This window comes from Peromyscus californicus, unplaced genomic scaffold (assembly GCF_007827085.1).
Source record: "Peromyscus californicus insignis strain IS unplaced genomic scaffold, ASM782708v3 Scaffold_1__1_contigs__length_55948999, whole genome shotgun sequence".
In the NCBI taxonomy this organism is placed as follows: Eukaryota; Metazoa; Chordata; class Mammalia; order Rodentia; family Cricetidae; genus Peromyscus; species Peromyscus californicus.
Window position 1 is genome coordinate 53,916,954 of NW_026294492.1, and position 19,207 is coordinate 53,936,160.

The 19,207-nt window shown below is 58.1% G+C and overlaps 2 protein-coding genes across 4 annotated transcripts in view; one reads left to right on the top strand and one right to left on the bottom strand.

The window, feature by feature from the left end:
* Positions 1-2,942: 2,942 nt before the first annotated feature.
* On the bottom strand, positions 2,943-4,268 carry LOC128115934 (uncharacterized). The gene is made up of 2 exons (XM_052747125.1): positions 3,920-4,268; positions 2,943-3,576 (listed from the first exon to the last, which is right to left on the bottom strand). The coding sequence occupies exons 1-2, from the start codon at positions 4,119-4,121 to the stop codon at positions 3,254-3,256; spliced, it is 525 nt and encodes a 174-aa protein (XP_052603085.1). The 5' UTR covers positions 4,122-4,268; the 3' UTR covers positions 2,943-3,253.
* Positions 4,269-4,479: 211 nt separating this feature from the next.
* The window catches only part of Gng7 (G protein subunit gamma 7), a 67,367-nt gene continuing 52,639 nt past the window's right edge, over positions 4,480-19,207 (top strand). The window contains exon 1 of one of the 3 annotated variants that reach the window (XM_052747120.1): positions 4,480-4,548. Coding sequence is in view for 1 of the 3 variants with exons in the window: in XM_052747119.1 (XP_052603079.1) it covers positions 19,103-19,204 (102 nt within the window). In the remaining 2 variants the exon portion in view is untranslated. Of the gene's footprint in view, positions 4,549-5,030; positions 5,127-19,068; positions 19,205-19,207 lie in introns of those variants that run through there. The other 2 variants (XM_052747121.1, XM_052747119.1) reach the window with 2 other exon arrangements.

Below are 19,207 nucleotides of genomic sequence, written 5' to 3' on the forward strand. Positions count from 1 at the left end.
ATGACAGACAGGGGCCGAGGGGAAACGCAGTGGCTGGGAAGGTGACTGCTCTTGCAGAGGATCTGAGGTCAATTCCAAGCACCCCTTTAACAAGTCATTTTGCTGGGTGGTTGGCGCACGCCTTTAATCCCAGCACTGACAGGCAGAGGCAGGCGGATCTCTGGAGTTCGAGGCCAGCCTGGGCTACAGAGCGAGATCCAGGAAATGCTCCAAAGCTACGCGGAGAAACCCTGTCTCGAAAAATAAACATAAATAAATAAATAATAAAAAACAAAAAAACTCAAAAAAACAAAACAAAAAACAAAACACACACACACACACACATACAAACAAGTCAGGCTTCCTGAAACTCCAGCCACGGGAGAATCACACTCTGCTTTGCAGCCTAGGATAGAAATCACGAGGCTCTATCTCCCAGGTTCAGGGAGAGACGCGTCTCAAGAAATAGACAGAAAATGAAAAGGGAGGACACTCACAACCTCCACTGGCCTCTGCCATGTGCACACCCATGTGTGCTTACACACTCACAAAAGCACATATACATAACAACAACCCCTCCGAACAACACAACAAAAATTAAAACAGAGGAAAAGAAGAGGCTGCAGCGTGGTCAGGGGTGGAACCCCGCCCAAAATTCCCCAGTGAGGGGCTGGGGGCGTGGTCAGGGTGGAGCCCCGCCCAGAACCCCCAGTGAGGGGCTAGGGGGCGTGGTCAGGGTGGAGCCCCGCCCAGAACCCCCAGTGAGGGGCTGGGGGTGTGGTCAGGGTGGAGCCCCACCTAGAATCCCTCAGTGAGGGGCTGGGGGCGTGGTCAGGGTGGAGGCCCGCCCAGAATCCCCCCAGTGAGGGGTTGGGGCGTGGTCAGGGTGGAGCCCCGCCCAGAATCCCCCAGTGAGGGGCTGGGGGCGTGGTCAGGGTGGAGGCCCGCCCAGAATCCCCCCAGTGAGGGGTTGGGGCGTGAGTCAGGGTGGAGCCCCCGCCCAGAACCCCCAGTGAGGGGGCTGGGGTGTGGGTGGTCAGGGTGGAGCCCCACCTAGAATCCCCAGTGAGGACTGGGGGTCGGTGGTCAGGGCGGAGCCCCGCCTAGAATCCCCAGTGAGGGGCTGGGGGGCGTGCTCAGGGTGTGGAGCCCCGCCTAGAATCCCCAGTGAGGGGCTGGGGGGCGTGGTCAGGGTGGAGCCCCGCCTAGAATCCCCAGTAAGGGGCTGGGGGCGTGGTCAGGGCGGAGCCCCGCCTAGAATCCCCAGTGAGGGGCTGGGGGCGTGGTCAGGGTGGAGCCCCGCCTAGAATCCCCCAGTGAGGGCTTGGGGGTGTGGTCAGGGTGGAGCCCCGCCTAGACTCCCCAGTGAGGGGCTGGGGGCGTGGTCAGGGTGGAGCCCCACCTAGAATCCCCCAGTGAGGGGCTGGGGGCGTGGTCAGGGTGGAGCACTGTCCAGGGGGTCTGAGGCCAAAGACGCCATGCTCGTAACTGGAATAAATGGATGTATTTTTCTTCCATGTCACATGTGAAGTTTGGCGGTGCCTCAATAGGTTGGTCTCTGACAGGCATTCATGAAGCCCTGGGTGCCACCCTCAGTTCCGCATAAGAGGCGTGATGTACACACTCACACACACTCACACACACTCACACTCACACACACACGGTCATGTATGCAGGCGCGCACACGCTGTAGGTAGACAGGCCAGCAGTCCCTCCAGTCCCGCAGTCCAGCCTGTGGTTCATGTGAGAGACCCTGTCTCACAAAAAAACTATAGTTCACGGTATAGTTTGCTGCTCAAACTGGCCTGGAACTCACAGCAATCCTGCTGCCTCAGTTTCCTGACCACTAGGAGGACAGGTGTGCATCATCCTGGCATTCACGACGATTTGTTTAAACATTTACTTATCTCTTTATTCATTTATCATGTGTGTGCACATGTGTGTGGAGGTCGGAGCACAGCTTACAGGCGTCTGTGTTCCCCTTCCAACCTGTGGGTCCTGAGACTCGAACTCCAGTCCTCAAGCTTAGCCGCGAGTGCCTCCGTGCCCTGAGCTGTCTCGCTGGTCCGCATAATGTTTGTTGCTTTTGTTTTCGAGACAGGGTTTCTCTGTGTCCTTGGCTGTCCTGGATCTCACTCTGTAGCCCAGGCTGGCCTCGAACTCACAGAGATCCTCCTGCCTCTGCCTCCGAGTGCTGGGATTAAAGGTTGTGCCACCACCGCCCAACTACTGGCTGCTTTTCTTAAGGACTGGGGTTCCATTCCCAGCACCCAGTCTCAAGGCGCTCTTTTCTCGCCTCCACAGGCCTCTACAACCCGGTATACACGCACACACACAAGCACTCACGCACACACATGCACACACACGCACGCACGCACTCACGCACACTCACACACATGCACACACACGCGCGTACACACTCACAAAGGAAAAACATGCACACATAAAGGACATATAATTTTGGAAAAAATAAAAGCAAAATAGAGTAAACCCTGGCGACGTTACTGTCTGGGGCGCCTGGGAAGTCAGGGCCGGGGGGGGGGGGGGGGGGGGGGGGGGGGGGGGGGGAGTGGGTGTGTCCACGGAGGCAGCTCTCGGGCGCCCTCTGGCGGCAGCTGGGCGCAGTCCAGCCTCCTGGGTCTACTTGGAGTCGCAAGCTAAAAATGTGTAATTTTTGTAAATTACATTTTAGAAAATTTATGCGTGTGTGCGCGTGCGCACGTGCACGACCATGCACGCATGCTCCAGCACGTGTGTGGAGGTCAGAGGACAGCTTATGACAGTCGGTTCTTGCCTTCCATCCTGTGAGCAGTGGGGATTGAGCCGTTTCTCTGGCCCCTCTTAGTAGTTTTATTTATTTATCTATCCATTTATTTATTTATTTATTTATTTATTTATTTATTTATTTATTTATTTATTTATTTATTTATTTATACTTTATGTGCATGCACGTCTGTGTAAGGGCGTTGGGTCCCCTGGAACTAGAGTTACAGACAGTTGTGAGCTGTCCTGTGGGTACTGGGACTTGAACCCGGTCCATCTGGAAGAGCAGCCAGTGCTCAAAACTGCTGAGCCGTCTCTCCAGCATTAGTTAGTTTTTCAAACAGGGTGTCATGTAGCCTGTTTCAGGGGCTTCAAACGCACTATGTAGCCCAACCTGACTTCAAACTCGGGGCAATCCCCCTGCCTCATTCTCCCACGCGCTGGGACCTTAGGTGAGGCCATCAAGCCCAACTCTGTACCTAAACTCTTTGAAGGATGTGTTGTTCCCACATCACCTGGTGCGCCACGGACAGGTGACTCCTGTTTCCACAGTGGTTCCTGTGGAGGGGCCGGGTCTGGGGACAGCCGGGGTGGGGACGCCAGGCTGGGAGGGAAGAGGGATGGGAAGGTCCGGGCTTTCTGTGCACGACGCGTGCGCAGGTGTGTGTGGGCACGACGCGTGCGCAGGTGTGTGTGGGCACGGTCGCTGGGATGACGGGGACCCAGGGAACTCAGGGGACACACTGCAGCTGGTGATCACAATGTCATCCGGAGGAATCCTGAGGTCACCCTCCGAGGGGTCCCCGTTCGGTGTCTCTCCGGGAAGACGGCTACCTGCGGGGACACCCCAGATGTCTCCAAGGTCACCAGGGGAGCTCGTGGAGATCGCAGACCCGCCCACGGGCTGGGGCATGGGTCCACCCCAGCACACAGGAGGTTCAAAGTCAGCCTCGGCTACACAGTGAGTTCAAGGCCAGCCTGGGCAGTGTAGTGTGACCCTTTCTCAAAATAAAAAAAGATGGCTGAGGGCATAACCCAGTCTCAGTACTGCAAAAACACCCCCCAAGACCCACTACTATATAGAGAAATAGAAAAAATAGAGATAAATATGGGGGAGTACAGAAGTGATAAATAAACAAAGAAGCAAATTAAAAATTATTAATAGTTCCACCCTAACCTGGGCCCCCGCTCGGGATTCGAACCCGTTCCTCAAAGACCACATCGCGCTTGCCGCCCCTGGCTCTCCCTTGCTGGGCGTCGTTCTCTGCTCGCCTTTGGTTCGGTACACACAGGGACGTTCTTCTAAAGGACTGCCGAAGTGATGGGCAGCGGGGGCGAGCATTGCCACGACATGTGATACTCGTGCGTGAAAACGTCATAACGAAACCATCACACTTCCCAGCGAATGCACACCAATAAAATACGCTCAGAAAAACCAAAACAAAACACGGGCCCGACGCCCCGCAGCCCCGCCTCAGAGAGGCCACGCCCACTGCACCACGCCTGCCAATCTTAGGCAGCGTGGCCCCGCCCTCCAGCCCGCGAATGGCTCGTGAGGATGCCACTCCCGCGTAATCCCCGCCCGCTCACGCCTGAAGCCCCGCCCCGCTCCCCGAGGCTGAGCCTACCAGGTTGCCGGCCTAAGGCTCCGCCTCCGGCCCCAGCCTCCGCCGTCCTGGCTTCTGATTGGTCGTGATGTTACAGAGGCCCCGCCCTCATCCCCGAGGCCCCGCCCCGTGGAGGAGCCCTCTCCAGGCCCCGCGGCGCGTGCGGCTGAGACGCGGCTGAGACACCGGCTGGAGGCAGGTGAGCTGGGCGCGCTGGGGAGAGTCGGGGTGCCCAGGCGAGGAGCCCAGGGCCAGTGCAGCCAAGCAGGAGTGGGGTGCAGCCAGGGGCGACTGAAGCGCGGTCGTGGGAGAGTGGGGTGCAGCCAGGGAGGAGTGGGGTGAAGTCAGACAAGAGTGGGGTGCAGCCAGATAGAAGGCGTGGGATGCAGTGACAGCGGAGTGGGGTACAGTCGTCAGGGGAGTGGGGTACAGTCAGGGGAGTGGGGTACAGTCAGGGGAGTGGGGTACAGTCAGGGAGAAGTGGGGTACAGTCAGGGAGAAGTGGGGTACCTCAGGGAGGAGGTGGGTGCAGCCAGGGAGGAGTGGGGTGCAGTTGGGAATGAGTGGGTGCAGCCGGGGAGGATTGGGGTGCGGTTAAAAAGGAGTGGTGCGCTACCTGTTTGCTGTCTCGTTGCACGTGGGACCCACACCTTGGGACAAGGATGTGCGTTGCTCTCGGGGCAGAGGGTGCACGGGCTTAGATCTTGGGGTGCACAAAGTTCCAACGGCTGACTTTCAGAAACTTCCTGTGGGAGTTTTAGGGGCCATGACGTTAAGGTGCGTGGGCGGCACACCGCTGCTGCTGGGGGATGCTGGGGGCGTCGGTGTCCGGGGGCGTCGGTGTCTGGGGGCGTCGGTGTCGGGGGCGTCGGTGTCCGGGGGCGTCGGTGTCGGGGCGTCGGTGTCGGGGGCGTCGGTGTCTGGGGGCGTCGGTGTCCGGGGGCGTCGGTGTCTGGGGGCGTCGGTGTCCGGGGGCGTCGGTGTCTGGGGGCGTCGGTGTCGGGGGCGTCGGTGTCGGGGGCGTCGGTGTCGGGGCATCGGTGTCCGGGGGCGTCGGTGTCCGGGGGGCGTCGGTGTCCGGGGGCGTCGGTGTCTGGGGGCGTCGGTGTCCGGGGGGCGTCGGTGTCTGGGGGCGTCGGTGGCCGCTGAACCAGGCTCTGGGGTCTAAGAGCCTGAGACTGTTGCCAAGTTCACCCGTTTGCGTCCACCGCCCGGCCCGGTCCTCTCCTCTCTCTGGTGTGGGACTCTGCTCCTGCTGTTCCTCACCGCCCACCCTGGTGTAGCAGCTAGCCCGCCCTGGTGTAGCAGCTAGCCCTTCCTGGTGTAGCAGCTAGCCCGCCCTGGTGTAGCAGCTAGCCCTTCCTGGTGTAGCAGCTAGCCCGCCCTGGTGTAGCAGCTAGCCCTTCCTGGTGTAGCAGCTAGCCCGCCCTGGTGTAGCAGCTAGCCCGCCCTGGTGTAGCAGCTAGCCCGCCCTGGTGTAGCAGCTAGCCCGCCCTGGTGTAGCAGCTAGCCCGCCCTGGTGTAGCAGCTAGCCCGCCCTGGTGTAGCAGCTAGCCCGCCCTGGTGTAGCAGCTAGCCCGCCCTGGTGTAGCAGCTAGCCCGCCCTGGTGTAGCAGCTAGCCCTGGGCAGGCTCCCTGCAGTGTCCAGCCAGGGACTTATGTGCTGAGCCCTTCCTATGCACCGTGAGGGCCAAGATGAGTGTGAGGTCGGGTTGTCACAGAACCTTGACCCCACCATACCACCTTGGGGTGCGAATGGGAATCACCACCCTGGTGGCGCCAGGCACAGTCTCCCAGTCCTCAGAAAGCTGAGGCAGAAGCATGGTAGGTTTGAGGCCAGCCTGGGCTACATAGTGAGTTCCAGGACAGGCCAAGCTTTGCGGTGAGACCCCCCTCTCCAAATAACAACAGTGGGCTTGCAGTGTGGTGTAAGGTCGCCTCCTAGCCTGGGTGGCTGCCTCAGATCAGGGAGGTCTTGGCACGCAGCGTGTGGGTCGAAGACTAAACAGTGCTTTAGAGCTCAGAACGTCCCACAGAGAACGAACGTCCCGGAGGCCACAGCACAGAGGTCAGGGAACTGTGTGTGATCTAAATCAGGTTGAAAGTACATGGATTATGACAGCGTCCGGGGTAGAGCACCTGCCTAGGTTCCCCCAGTGAGGCGCTGGGCTCATGTCAATCCTCCTGCCTCAGTCTCTCTAGTGCTGGGATTCAGGTGTATGATCGATGCCCCCAGCCACCCACTACCATTTTTTACATGGTTCTTCTGGGTGGCTTGTACTGTTTTGTTTTTGAGACAAGGTTTTCAGTAGCTCAGGCTTCCTCCAATTCCGTATGCAGCTGAGGGGGACCTTCAACCCCTGCTCCTTCTGTCTCTCTCCTGAGTGTCAGGGTGACAGGTGTGGGTCACCACACTTGGCTCTGTGTAGCTCCCTGCCCCCCCCTTTTCTTTCTTGAGACAGAGTCTCACTATGTAACACAGGCTGGCCTCGAACTCACAGAGATTCCCCTGCCTCTGCCTCCTGAGTGCTGGCCTTAAATGAGTGGCCAGTTCCACGTGACTTTAAATTTGTGGGTAACTGAGCCTGCGTGTGTAGCAGGCATCGAAGTCTGCCCACACTTCTGTTTTGTGAAGGATCTTGGGGTCCCCTGATGGTCCAGTGCATTTTGTCAAGCGTGGGGTCCTGGTGTGGAGCCACAGCCCAGGTGATTGACACCCCGTGGGCCCGCTCAGCTTCGTGTGTACGCAGCGCAGAATCATTTTTTGTGGCATACAGAGTAGAGCAGAAAAAGCTGCCCCCCCCCCCCGCCCAGGCATTGTCCCAGGTTTTCTCTTTGTGTCTAGAAATAGTGACTGTTTGAAATGACACTCACTGGGTTGGGGGCGTGGCCCAGCATGCACCAGAGCCTGGGTGCTGTCCCCAGTAACTCAAGCAAAACATGATCCCAGAAGCAGGCGGCTTTCTCCGAGTTTGAGGCCAGCCTGGGCTACACAGTGAGACACTGTCTCTGTCGGGGTCGGAGGCGACCTTGGAACTTTCTAGAAAGAATGGCTACCACAGCCACTTCAGCATCCACCAGGCTCCGGCTGGTGTGACTTTACAGTCACAAGGGTCTGGGAGGACACTGCTTACTCGCTTTTCTTCTGTGGAAGGTTCGTCCCACGCCCGAGTCTTTTAATGGCTGACCCTGGCAATTCTGGGTTCTAGTGGCGTCTGGGGCTTCCCTGGGCTGAGGCCTGGCTTCTCCTGCACTTGCGTCCTGTCACCCTCCCGTAGGGGCTGATGGCCATTTGTGACAGTGACAGACACCTCCGCCGCCCTGTGGACTGGCCGCTTTCTCCCTGGCTCCTGGGAGACCCATCTGTCATCGTCATCCTCATCTGGTGGGGGTCAGGGAGAGGGACATCGGAGAGCCTTCTAAAATGGTTACCAGTGTCTTCCCGATAATCTGATTGCTTCTCCTATTTTAAATGCAGGTCTGATTTGCATATTTTAAAATTCACCATTTTAAGCATAATAACTCAGGGTTTTCCCGAGCTGTCGTTGTGTGCCGCCATGATCCGCACATGACAGTCTGATACTGCGTTCTCACCCCAGTATGAAATCTCCCCCGCGACCCATCGCCTCCATTTCATGGCCCTGCCCCTCCTCAGCCCCTGGCACCCACAGATACGCTCCTAGTCTTTGGTTTCTCCTGTACTGGACCGTGCGACCCTCACTGAGCTCCATGTCCTTGGTGGATTCATCTGAGCCCAGCTCTTGTTCACTGCTGTGTGGTATTCCACTGTGTAGATGGACCACGCTGTGTGGACGGACCACGCCGTGTGGATGGACCACGTCGTGTGGCCGGACCACGCTGTGTGGATGGACCACGCCGTGTGATGGACTATGCCGTGTGGACGCACCACGCTGTGTGGACGGGCCACGCCGTGTGGATGGACCACGCCGTGTGGATGGACTATGCTGTGTGGATGGTGGACCATACTGTGTGGATGGACCACGCCGTGTGGACGGACCACGCTGTGTGGATGGACCACGCCGTGTGGATGGACTATGCCGTGTGGACGCACCACGCTGTGTGGACGGGCCACGCCGTGTGGATGGACCACGCCGTGTGGATGGACTATGCTGTGTGGATGGTGGACCATACTGTGTGGATGGACCACGCCGTGTGGACGGACCACGCCGTGTGGACAGACCACTCTGTGTGGATGGACCACGCTGTGTTTTCGTTTGCAGTCACCTGGACTGTTTCTGTCCTTTGTTGTGAAGTGTGACGTGGAAGTGACTCTGTCCTGGTCATAGGTGACTTGCTAAACCAGACTTGGACTGTTTGCTGTTTTCTTTCTGTGGGTGAGAGTGTGAATTTATCTCTTTCCCTGTCCTGATCTTTCTCATCCCAAAGCCACCGGAGCTCGGAGTGGTGTCCACTCGCTCGGGCCACTGGGACCCGTTTTCTCTGATCTTTGGTCAGCAGCCAACACACGGACGGGCTCCAGGGTCTCGCTGGGACCTTGGTGGCCCTCTGGAGGCCCCTGACTAACCCACTGCCCCCAGCTCCACGCCACACCCCCAGAGCCCCACTTCCTGCCCTCCCTGCTGCTCTGGCTCTGAGAACATTCCTTTCTCAGCCCAACAAAGGCCTGTTGTCTGTTGTCGGCCTGTGTTGAACCTCAGAACTGTGCCAGGTCTCAGAGCACGTGATCTGAGGAGTGTGTGTGTGTGTGTGTGTGTGTGTGTGTGTGTGTGTGTCTGTGATCATGTGTGTGACTGTGTGTGGTGTGTGCATATCTCTGTGTGTGGTGTGTGCATATCTCTGTGTGTGGTGTGTTTATCTGTGGATGTGGTGTGTGTGTGTCTGTGTGTGTGTGGTGTGTATCTGTGTGTGTGGTATGTGTGTGTCTGTGTGTGTGGTGTGTGTGTGTGTGTGTGTGTGGTGTGTGTCTGTGTGTGTGATTCTGTGATTGTGTGTGGTGTGTATGCATCTGTGTGTGTGTGCTGTGTCTGCGTCTGTGTGTGACTGTGTGTGGCCTGGGGCGGTGGGTAGAGGTGGGAGGCAGAACTCTGCTGTCTGCCTAGCATTTGGAGACATGGTGCTCTCAGGCCTAAGGGACACACTAGGTATGTGGGACTGACCTGCCTGTCATCCCAGTTCTTGTGAGGCTGAGGCAGGAGGATCATGAGTTCCAGGTTAGCCTGAGCTACACGGTGAGACCCTGCCTGAAAGACCAAAGCAGGGGCCTTGCTGAACAGCATGAGGGTAAGTCTGAATCTCCAGAGCCTTCATACTAAGCCGGGCATTGCCACACAGATGCCCCGGCTGCAGGACTGTGGGAGGCTTGCTGTCCTCCAGCCAAGCTCCAGGTCCAGTCTGAGAGCTTATCTCAAGGAAATAGAGCTGAAAGAGAGGTCGAAGACAGCAATACCCAGCATCCTCCTCGGGCCTTCATAAGTGTGCACAGGCAACATGTACAAAAAACAAAACAAAACAAAAACATCAAAAACCAATACCCCACCCAGACAGGATGTCTGTGTACCCCTGACAGTCCTGGAACTCGCTCTGTAGACCAGGCTGGCCTTGAACTCAAAGATCCACCAGCCTCTGCCTCCCGAGTGCTGGGATTAAAAGAATGCACCACCCTCATCTGAATAAAACAAAAACAAAAACAAAACAAAACACATTTTTTTTTTAACCCAACAAAATAGTTGCTGCAGGGCAGAGAGCAGGTCTGGGTTCTGGGGCAGGGGCAGGCAGGAGTCCGGGATGGAGTACTACTTGACTAGGTAAAAGATATGTCCAGAGCCTTCTGAGTTTTCCAGGCTCCTTCATGTCACCCAAAGTGGTTGGATGTGGTCCTAGCGTCCTGAGGTGGATGTTTTGTGAGGAGGTTGTCCTGGCCCTGCAGGTGTCCCTGGACTCTGCCTACTCATGCCAAGAGCTCCTCCAGCTGGATCCCCACAGGAAACAGTTGAGAGTCCCCTGGGTGTGAGATGGCCCCCAGATCGAACTCATGACCTTCAATGAGACCAGACAAGACCGGCAGGGTCAGAGTCACCTCCAGAGGCAGAGCTGGGATTAGGGGTAGGGCTTGGGACTCTGGCTAGATCACACCCCCTGGGCAGGAAGCCCTGGGTTCCATCCCCACAATAGACACCAGGTGTGCTGACAGGCTGGGGAGGTTGGGCAGGTGTGTCAGAAATTCAAATCCAGCTTTGGAGGCAGCCTGGGCTATATGGGACTCTATCTTAGGAAAAAAAATTATTTATTTAGCTTGACATGGTTTCATTGTGTAGCCCAGGCTGGCCTGAAACATGAGATCCCCCTGCCTCAGATCTCCAGGCCTGCACTCTCACCCACACCCGACACTAGGCAACACTTTAAACACACATTGATTCACTGTCATGGGCATTTTCCAGAACTCACCCTTTCTAAACTGAAATCCACTCCCTTCCCTCCTACCTCAGCCCCTGGGTGCCCTCAGCCCCGCCTCTGTGGCCCCCACACCAGCTGCTGGAGGGTCTTTTTCCAGTCTGATAATATTCCATTGTATTCTTGTGGTTCACTCATCCATTTGGGCCTTTTTAGGACGTTGCTACCTTCAGGCTGTTTCGGAAGACAAACACCCCCCCCCCCAATCTGTACAGGATTTTCATTGTTTTGTTTTTAAGGATGAGTATTTTTACCTTTCTTGCTCTGATAACACCCCAGGAAGTGCCCAGTGGGACCATTAGCCACTGTCAAATCCACAAATTGCTGGGATGCTCTTCTGTGCCTCTGGGGATTTGCTTTGTGTATCTGAGGCTCTTTTGAGGCTCTGAGCTTTGGGGTCTCTGGAAAGCTTGGGGGGGGTGCTGTATCTGAGTCTGTCCACCCAGTTCTCAGCCTCAGCCTCGAGTTGCCCTCTGTCCCCTGTTCTGACTCCTGTGGAACCAGCCAGCCCCAGGCCTCCCTCTGCTGGCCTGCTGTCCCTACGATGGAAGTGGTAGTGTGCCCTGGTCAGCTTGTTGATGAACCTTGGCTTCCCTGTGGCCATGTGGACTTGCAGACCCTCCTCCAGTCCAGGCTCCCCTGAGTGCTGCCAATCATCGAAGGAAAGATGCTTGTCGGACTCAGCACGGGCAAAGCAGGTCCCAGGGGCTGGTGAGGTGGCCCAGTGTGGGTAAGGGCACTTGCCTTGCAAGTGTGAAGTCCGGAGTTCACATCCCCAGCACGCCTGCAAAGGCCAGGTGTGAATGCACACGCCTGTGACCCCAGCATTAGAGGAGAGACAGGTGATCAGTGCCTGGGGCTTGATGTTCAGCCAGCCTGGAGGAGAGGCACGCTTCAGGCTCAGTGAGAGACGCAGCCCACTGATGTGGGACTCCATGAGAGGAAATGTCCAAACAGGAGAACCCAGATAACTTGAGGGGTCGTTGGAAGGAGATTGACCCAGAGAAGTAAAGACAGAAGACCTGAGGTCAGTGAACGCCCTGCTTCAAGGAAGTGGAGCCCATGGGGCCAAGATATAAAGGAAGCAAAAATATAAGATGGGTTTCAGGGTACACTTTAATCCCAGCACTTGGGAGGCAGAGGCAGGTGGATCTCTGTGAGTTCAAGGCCAGCCTGGGCTGCAGAGTGAGTTCCAGGACAGCCAGGGCTACACAGAGAAACCCTGTCTGAAGAAGAGGAGGCAAATGTGTATTGTGGAATTTTCTAGCAGTTTCTGGAATGTTCTAGAATACTCTGGACATTTTTTCTAGAACCTTTCAGGGCTTTCTGGAACTGTGACAGAGTGAAACCGTGCCTGTGTCGTAAGTTAACAATATCATTATTGTATAGAGAATATATTAATATTTATTTTTCATCCCCACTACCACGTCAGACATGGACAAACCAGTGACAGGATTCAGGGACCCACAGGCAGAGGCTGTGGCCACTCCGGAGCCGGGCTTGTCTAGAGAGTGGAAGGGCTGTCCAGGGGTGCTCTTAGTTCTGGGGCAGGAGGTGGCCTCGTGCAGGCTGAGGGCCCTGATGCAGGGCCTGGACTCTGGGCATGCAGCCCTCCTAAGGCTGCGGACTGGACCGATGCCGGGCGGGCATCTCGGGCCTGCTCAGGGCTGAGCAGTGGCCCCGGCCTTCACCCGCCCATGCCAGGGCTCGGCAGAAGGACAACTGTATCTGTCCTCAGAGGTCACCCAGTGCCCTAGGGACAGACTCACCCTTGACCCCGGAGGGAGGACCCGCGTGGAACGCACACACACCCGAACTTGGACTCAGGCCCGGGACGCCCCGCATTGGGGATGTGGCGGGGATCGCGGCTGTGTGTTTAGAGGTGTAATTAAGTGGCCCTGTTTCCTCTGGGGCGGTGACACAGATCTGTCCCTCCAGAGCTGACAGTGATTCAGCAGTGAGAGGCGGGGTCCGTGGAGGCCGAGGGGTGTGCGTGTGAGCTCTGTGTCTCAGCATCGTCTCTCCCTCCGGCTGCTGAGCCCGGAGTCCCGGTGCAGGGTCAGCACCGGCCGCGCTCTGCAGGCAGCGTGGGGCCGAGCTGGGGGCTGCGGGATGCAAGGGGGCGGGTGGGGTGGGGAGCACGGAGGGGAACGGGATGCAAGGGGGCGGGTGGGGTGGGGAGGACGGAGGGGCCGCGGGATGCAAGGGGGCGGGTGGGGTGGGGAGGACGGAGGGGCCGCGGGATGCAAGGGGGCGGGTGGGGTGGGGAGGACCGAGGGGCCGCGGGATGCAAGGGGGCGGGTGGGGTGGGGAGGAGGACGGAGGGGGGCCGCGGGATGCAAGGGGGAGGGTGGGGTGGGGAGGACGGAGGGGCCGCGGGATGCAAGGGGGCGGGTGGGGTGGGGAGCTCGGAGGGGCCGCGGGATGCAAGGGGGCGGGTGGGGTGGGGAGCACGGAGGGGCTGCGTGCGGCGCCTGTGTGGGTTAGTCACGTGCCGAGCCTGAGGACTGCCAGGAGGTTTATTAGCACTTGTGGTTTTCGTGACCGAGTTGTAGAACGAGGCGGAGGAAAGAGCCGCCTTTTGGGGGTGGGGCAGATCTAGAGACGAGATAATCCCTTCAAAGCCACACCCCCTACTCCCTCCAACCAGGCTCCGCCCCCTAACGGCCTATTCAGCTGTGATTGGTCAGTGAATTCACCCATGGATGACGTGAGCCCTGCAATGATCGTGTCACCTTGTGCACAGCACCACCAGTTTGGGAACAAGTCGTCCAATCAGTGGGAGACAGAAAACTGCATCTCCAAACCACGGCAGGACCGCAGACTGAGGCCCTCAACACCCTAGGAACACAGGGTCTGAGTGTGCAAGGCCGTGGCTGGGGGCGTGGTCAGGGTGGAGCCCCGCCCAGAATCCCCAGTGAGGGGCTGGGGGCGTGGTCAGGGCGGAGCCCCGCCCAGAATCCCCAGTGGGGGGCTGGGGGCGTGGTCAGGGTGGAGCCCCGCCTAGAATCCCCAGAGAGGGCTGGGGGCGTGGTCAGGGTGGAGCCCCGCCCAGGATCCCCAGTGAGGGGCTGGGGGCGTGGTCAGGGTGGAGCCCCGCCTAGAATCCCCAGTAAGGGGCTGGGGGCGTGGTCAGGGTGGAGCCCCGCCTAGAATCCCCAGTGAGGGGCTGGGGGTGTGGTCAGGGTGGAGCCCCGCCTAGAATCCCCAGTGAGGGGCTGGGGGCGTGGTCAGGGTGGGGCCCCGCCCAGAATCCCCCAGTGAGAGGCTGGGGGCGTGGTCAGGGTGGAGCCCCGCCTGGAATCCCCCAGTGAGGGGCTGGGGGCGTGGTCAGGGTGGAGCCCCGCCCAGAATCCCCAGTGAGGGTCTGGGGGCGTGGTCAGGGTGGGGCCCAGAATCCCCAGTGAGGGGCTGGGGGCGTGGTCAGGGTGGAGCCCCGCCTAGAATCCCCAGTGAGGGGCTGGGGCGTGGTCAGGGTGGGGCCCCGCCCAGAATCCCCAGTGAGGGGCTGGGGGCGTGGGGTCAGGGTGGGGCCCAGAATCCCCAGTGAGGGGCTGGGGACGTGGTCAGGGTGGAGCCCCGCCCAGAATCCCCAGTGAGGGGCTGGGGGCGTGGTCAGCGTGGAGCCCCGCCTAGAATCCCCCCCAGTGAGGGCCTGGGGGCGTGGTCAGGGTGGAGCCCCGCCTAGAATCCCCCAGTGATGGTTTGGGGGCGTGGTCAGGGTGGGGCCCCGCCCAGAATCCCCAGTGAGGGTTTGGGGGCGTGGTCAGGGTGGAGCCCCGCCCAGAATCCCCCAGTGAGGGGCTGGGGGCGTGGTTAGCGTGGAGCCCCACCTAGAATCCCCAGTGAGGGTTTGGGGGCGTGGTCAGGGTGGGGCCCCGCCCAGAATCCCCAGTGGGGGGCTGGGGGCGTGGTCAGGGTGGGGCCCCGCCCAGAATCCCCATGAGGGCTGGGGGCGTGGTCGGGTGCAGCACTGGTCTAGCCTGTGTTAGGGTCTTCAGGCTGTGGCTGCTGTAGTTTGTATTCATTTCTGGCTTCCGGGCTTCTCCTTCTGTCCCGCCTCCGCCTTCTTCCCAGTCTGTCCGTCCTGTCTGTTATTCCTGCCAGTCACTTTAAGACTGTGCTAATCCGCCATGACGTCCTCTTGCCTCTTGAGCATGTGAAGACCCTCTTTCCCGATGGGCCATCCTCTGAGGTGTCTCTCAAAATAGTCCCAACATTAAAATTAACCTAGTGTTTGCCAATCCAGCGCGTGGAGGCAGGAGGATCAGAAGTTCAAGGTCATCCTCAGCTACAGAGCCAGTGTGAGGCCAGCCTGGGCTACGCGAGGCCCTGCCTTGGAAACAGCAGGAGCCAGCCTCTGCTCTGCACTTGGACTTGGGTCCCTTTCTAGCGTTCCCGCGGGCTCGGCGGCTGCACACAGCCAGGTTCGCACAGCCCGAGCGCTCACAGCTTTGAATGGATGGCGACGCCACAGCTAAATCGGGCTCGTGTTCCGGGAGGACGCGGTGGCTCGGCTGTGTTTTCGGGGAGGGGACGACGTGTCTGAGAACGACGGTTCATTGAGGAACGCGTAGACGGGTCGCAGCTGCGCACAGGCTGGCGTAGCCTCTACAGCGCTTTCCGCGTGTGACAGTGTGACCGTCCCCCGTCCTCGTGTGTAAAACTCTCCCGTTTTAAAGAGTCTATTCTCATCTCATCCAGACGGGAGGTGTTAGAACACTTCTGTTTTGGGAGGAGCGTCACGGTATATATAACAGCATGGTGCCGTTTCCTCACCAGCAGAAGTCTCCAAAACGCTCAATTTTCAAGCTAAGTAGAAAAACTCCCCAGAGTGAGGAGACCACAGAGGAAGCAAGCTGCGCTTTGTGTATTCTGGGCCACCATTCAGGACTGGATTCTCAGGAGGGCGGATGGGAATCTCAGAGACTGTAGCGGTCGGCCAGCAGCACTGGGTAACGAGCAGCACCAGGTCCCACATTTAGACCATTTGTTGCTTGCTGTGGCGTGCTCTCCTGGGTTAGGACCCCAGGCGCAGTTTAACAGATCTGTTTGGGGCTCTCTGGGGTGGCTGGGTAGGAGGCACGGGGCTGGAGTGATATCCGCTCATCGAGGGATCATTGGAGAGCCTGTGGCCGTGGAACCCAGGGACCTCTGGAAGCGTCCCACCCCAGGGAACTATGATATCACAGACAGGAGGTCGTCTCAATCCACAGCATCGGTGCTGTTTGTTACCTGGTGTTAGCTGACTCATACAGGTCACACCTGAGTTCCAAAGCTCAAGACGCAGATCTGAAACCTCTTTGAGAGACCTGGGTTTAGAATCACTGTCAGCTTTTCTTGCCCAGAGGCACGCACTGACGCCGGGCCCATTTTCCCTGTATCCAGGCTGCACAATTGGGCCATTGTGTGTCCAGTGTCCTCTCATGCTTCCAAAAATGTCACAGGATGACATTTCACTTTGAAAGAGTTGCTCAAGATGACTATTTGGAGGGAGGATCACCAAGTTAATTCTACTGTTTTTGCTTTTCTTTCTTTTTCTCTTGGTTTTTCGAGACAGGGATTCTCTGTGTAGCCCCAGTGCCTGTCCTGGAACTCACTCTGCAGACCAGGCTGGCCTCGAACTCACAGAGATCCTCCTGCCTCTGCCTCCCGAGTGCTGGGATTGAAGGCGTGCGCCACCGCCACCGGCTGACTATTCTTTGGGGGTGTTGGAGGTTGAGATAGGGTCTCTTGTAGCCCAGACTGGCCTTGAACATGTGATCCTCCTACTCAGGCTCCTGAGTGCTGGAACGTCCTGTGTGAATCACCACGTCTCTTACCTCCAGTCATGTGTGCTCTGGAGGAGAGAGAGGGAAGGGCCGGGCCGGCTTCAGGCAGGATGAGAAGGGAGAGACCTGGAAGTCGTCTTAGACGTGAGCGTCATTTTGTCTGTCAGTTCCCAGCTGGGTGGCCCTGGTGAGCCTCTTAACGTCTCTGGGCCTCAAAGGTCCCACCAGAAAAAGGTGCGTTGATGACGGTGTGCGCCGCCTCACCCCACGCAGGGGGTGGAGCTCCAGGCTCCGCACATGCTAAAGGGGTGCTCTACCCTCTGAGCCCCAGCCCCAACCCTTCTTTAATATTACGTATATAATAATAATTATAAACATGTGTATCTCTTCATTTTCTGTGCTCCGATGTTTGCTCGTGGGCATGTCTGTGCACCAGGTTGGGTGCCGTGCCTGCTGCAAGTGGGCATTGGATGCCTGGGAACAGGAGTTACAGATGGTTCTGAGCCGCAGTGTGGGTGCTGGGAATTGAATCCGAGTCCTCTGCAAGAAGCAGCCAGTGCACTAACCGCTGAGCCTTCCCTCCTGCCCTGCTTGGGGCTGACCTCAAGTTCACGGCCTGAGGTCAAACCACTCTGTCCCTCCCCTCCGACAGCATTTTCTAGACCTCCAGAGAAGGGTGTTGGGTGCTGGGTCCCACAGTCACTGTGCAGGAGTGGGGATGGCAGCCAGGCTGGATGTGAAGGACAGGTACCAGGGCACACGTGTTCCCTGTGGCTCAAGACTTGGAGCCCACGGCGTCGGGGATGACGGGAGAGGGCGGACAGCCCTTTGTCACTGCAGACCTCAAGGCAGGCATCCGCATCGCATCCGATGTCTCCGCGTGGATGACTTGGTAGCACAATGCAGGACGTTGAAACCTCAGGAGACAGACTCAGATTGTCACAAACAGGGGGTGGGGCGGGTGTCATGGCCTGGGCTCACCCTGCAGAGAACATCCGGGAGGCGTGTTCACGCTGCCCTGCCTGCCGGGAGGGGCCCAAGGTGAAGGTGACCGGATGAGAGAGCCTTTTGTGCCCGAGCTGGGAAAACCAGCCGTGCGGAGCCAGGGACACTAGCTCAGCAGGTTCGGCGGCGGCGGGGTGACCTTGCAGAGTCAGGCCTGCGAGGCTCCAGAGCGCCAGCTCAGCCCGATGATCACCAGAACTGTGGCCGGCAGGAGCCCACGGTGGGTCGACTTGTCTGAGAGGGAGTCTCCTGGAATTCCTGCCCGTGCTGTGTGCCCGGGTGACAGGCCGGCGCCATCACACCTGGTTTATGTGCAGGGGGTTGAATCTGGCTTTGTGTGTAAGGAGTGTGCACGGTACCCACTGAGTTACATCCTCAGCCCCTTCAGTAAAAAAACGGACTGAGGGTTTGCAGCCGGCCAGGGGCTTTGAACTCACGAGGAAGGGCCGTGCCGTGCACACCTACAGTGTCTCGGAGGAAATATTTCCAGCTTTGCCCTGACTCTCAGCTCTGATGTTGCCGTGCAAACCTGCCCCAGACAGTGTGAAGAAGAAGCTGGGCCTCGGTAGACTGTTGACAGGCCGGGCTTGTCCTACGGTCCCTAAGGTTTCATTAAATCCACACGATTGAATCCAGTGGCTGCAGGTTAATCCTGTTTGTTTTCAATACCAGGGGCTGACCCTCGCCCGCCAGGCAAGCATCTACCATTGGCTGAGCATGGCGGTGCACACCTCAGGAGGCAGAGGCCGGAGGACCTGGTCTACATTGTGAGTTCTAGGCCAGCCTGGGCTACATAGTGAGACCCTGTCTCAAAATAATCGAAGTTTGGTCATCAGACTTGGCAGCAAGCACCTTTAGCTGCGGCGCCTTCTCGCTGGCCCTCGCCCACGGGTCATTTTGAGACAGAGGCTGGCCTTGGGTTTGTCCTGCTCTTGTTTACGTAGCCAGGCTCATTTATCGTTGGTGGTTGTTTTGTTTTTCTTAAACAGGGTCTCACCGTGCTGCCCACAAACTCACAGCAATCCTCCTGCCTCAGCCCCCCCCCCCACGCTTGCACCACCAGCATTCCAGGGCCTTCTTTCCTTCAATCATTCTGATTCACTCTGGTTTTCTGGAACTTTCCACCCACAAAGCTGCTTTTGTCTTCTGGTCCAGCCCCAGCCTCACCCTCCACAAGGCCTGGGAGAGTCGGGCTCACGAGTGAGGGCACCGTGCGCGAGATCCACCCTCGGTGTTCCGGAAGCTTCCTGCCGCAGCCCCCCACCTGTCCCCTCCCGGAGCCCATCCCTCCCTAATTTGCATATTCTGTTTTTAGCATCTTTTCTGGATTTTACATAATCGTGCCATTAGGAGACTGTCATGGGAACCGAGGGCTCCCGTTTCAAGGGCTCTTCTGGAAGCTAATTGCATGTCTTCTGTCTCTATTTCTTTTTAAAATCAATTTTACATTTTGGGATAGTTTGACAGAACAAGGTAATTTGGGAGCCCAGGACAGAGGTGTCCCCACGCGCCCCAACTTGATGTCCGCATGACTTAGGTCTTAGGATGCCCCCGGCCGTTCCTCTGCACAGTGAAGCAATTCTGAGTCCCTGGATTGCCATGCTCTCAGCTCCTCCTAGACACTCTTCACTGGAGTCCTCATCCAAGGTC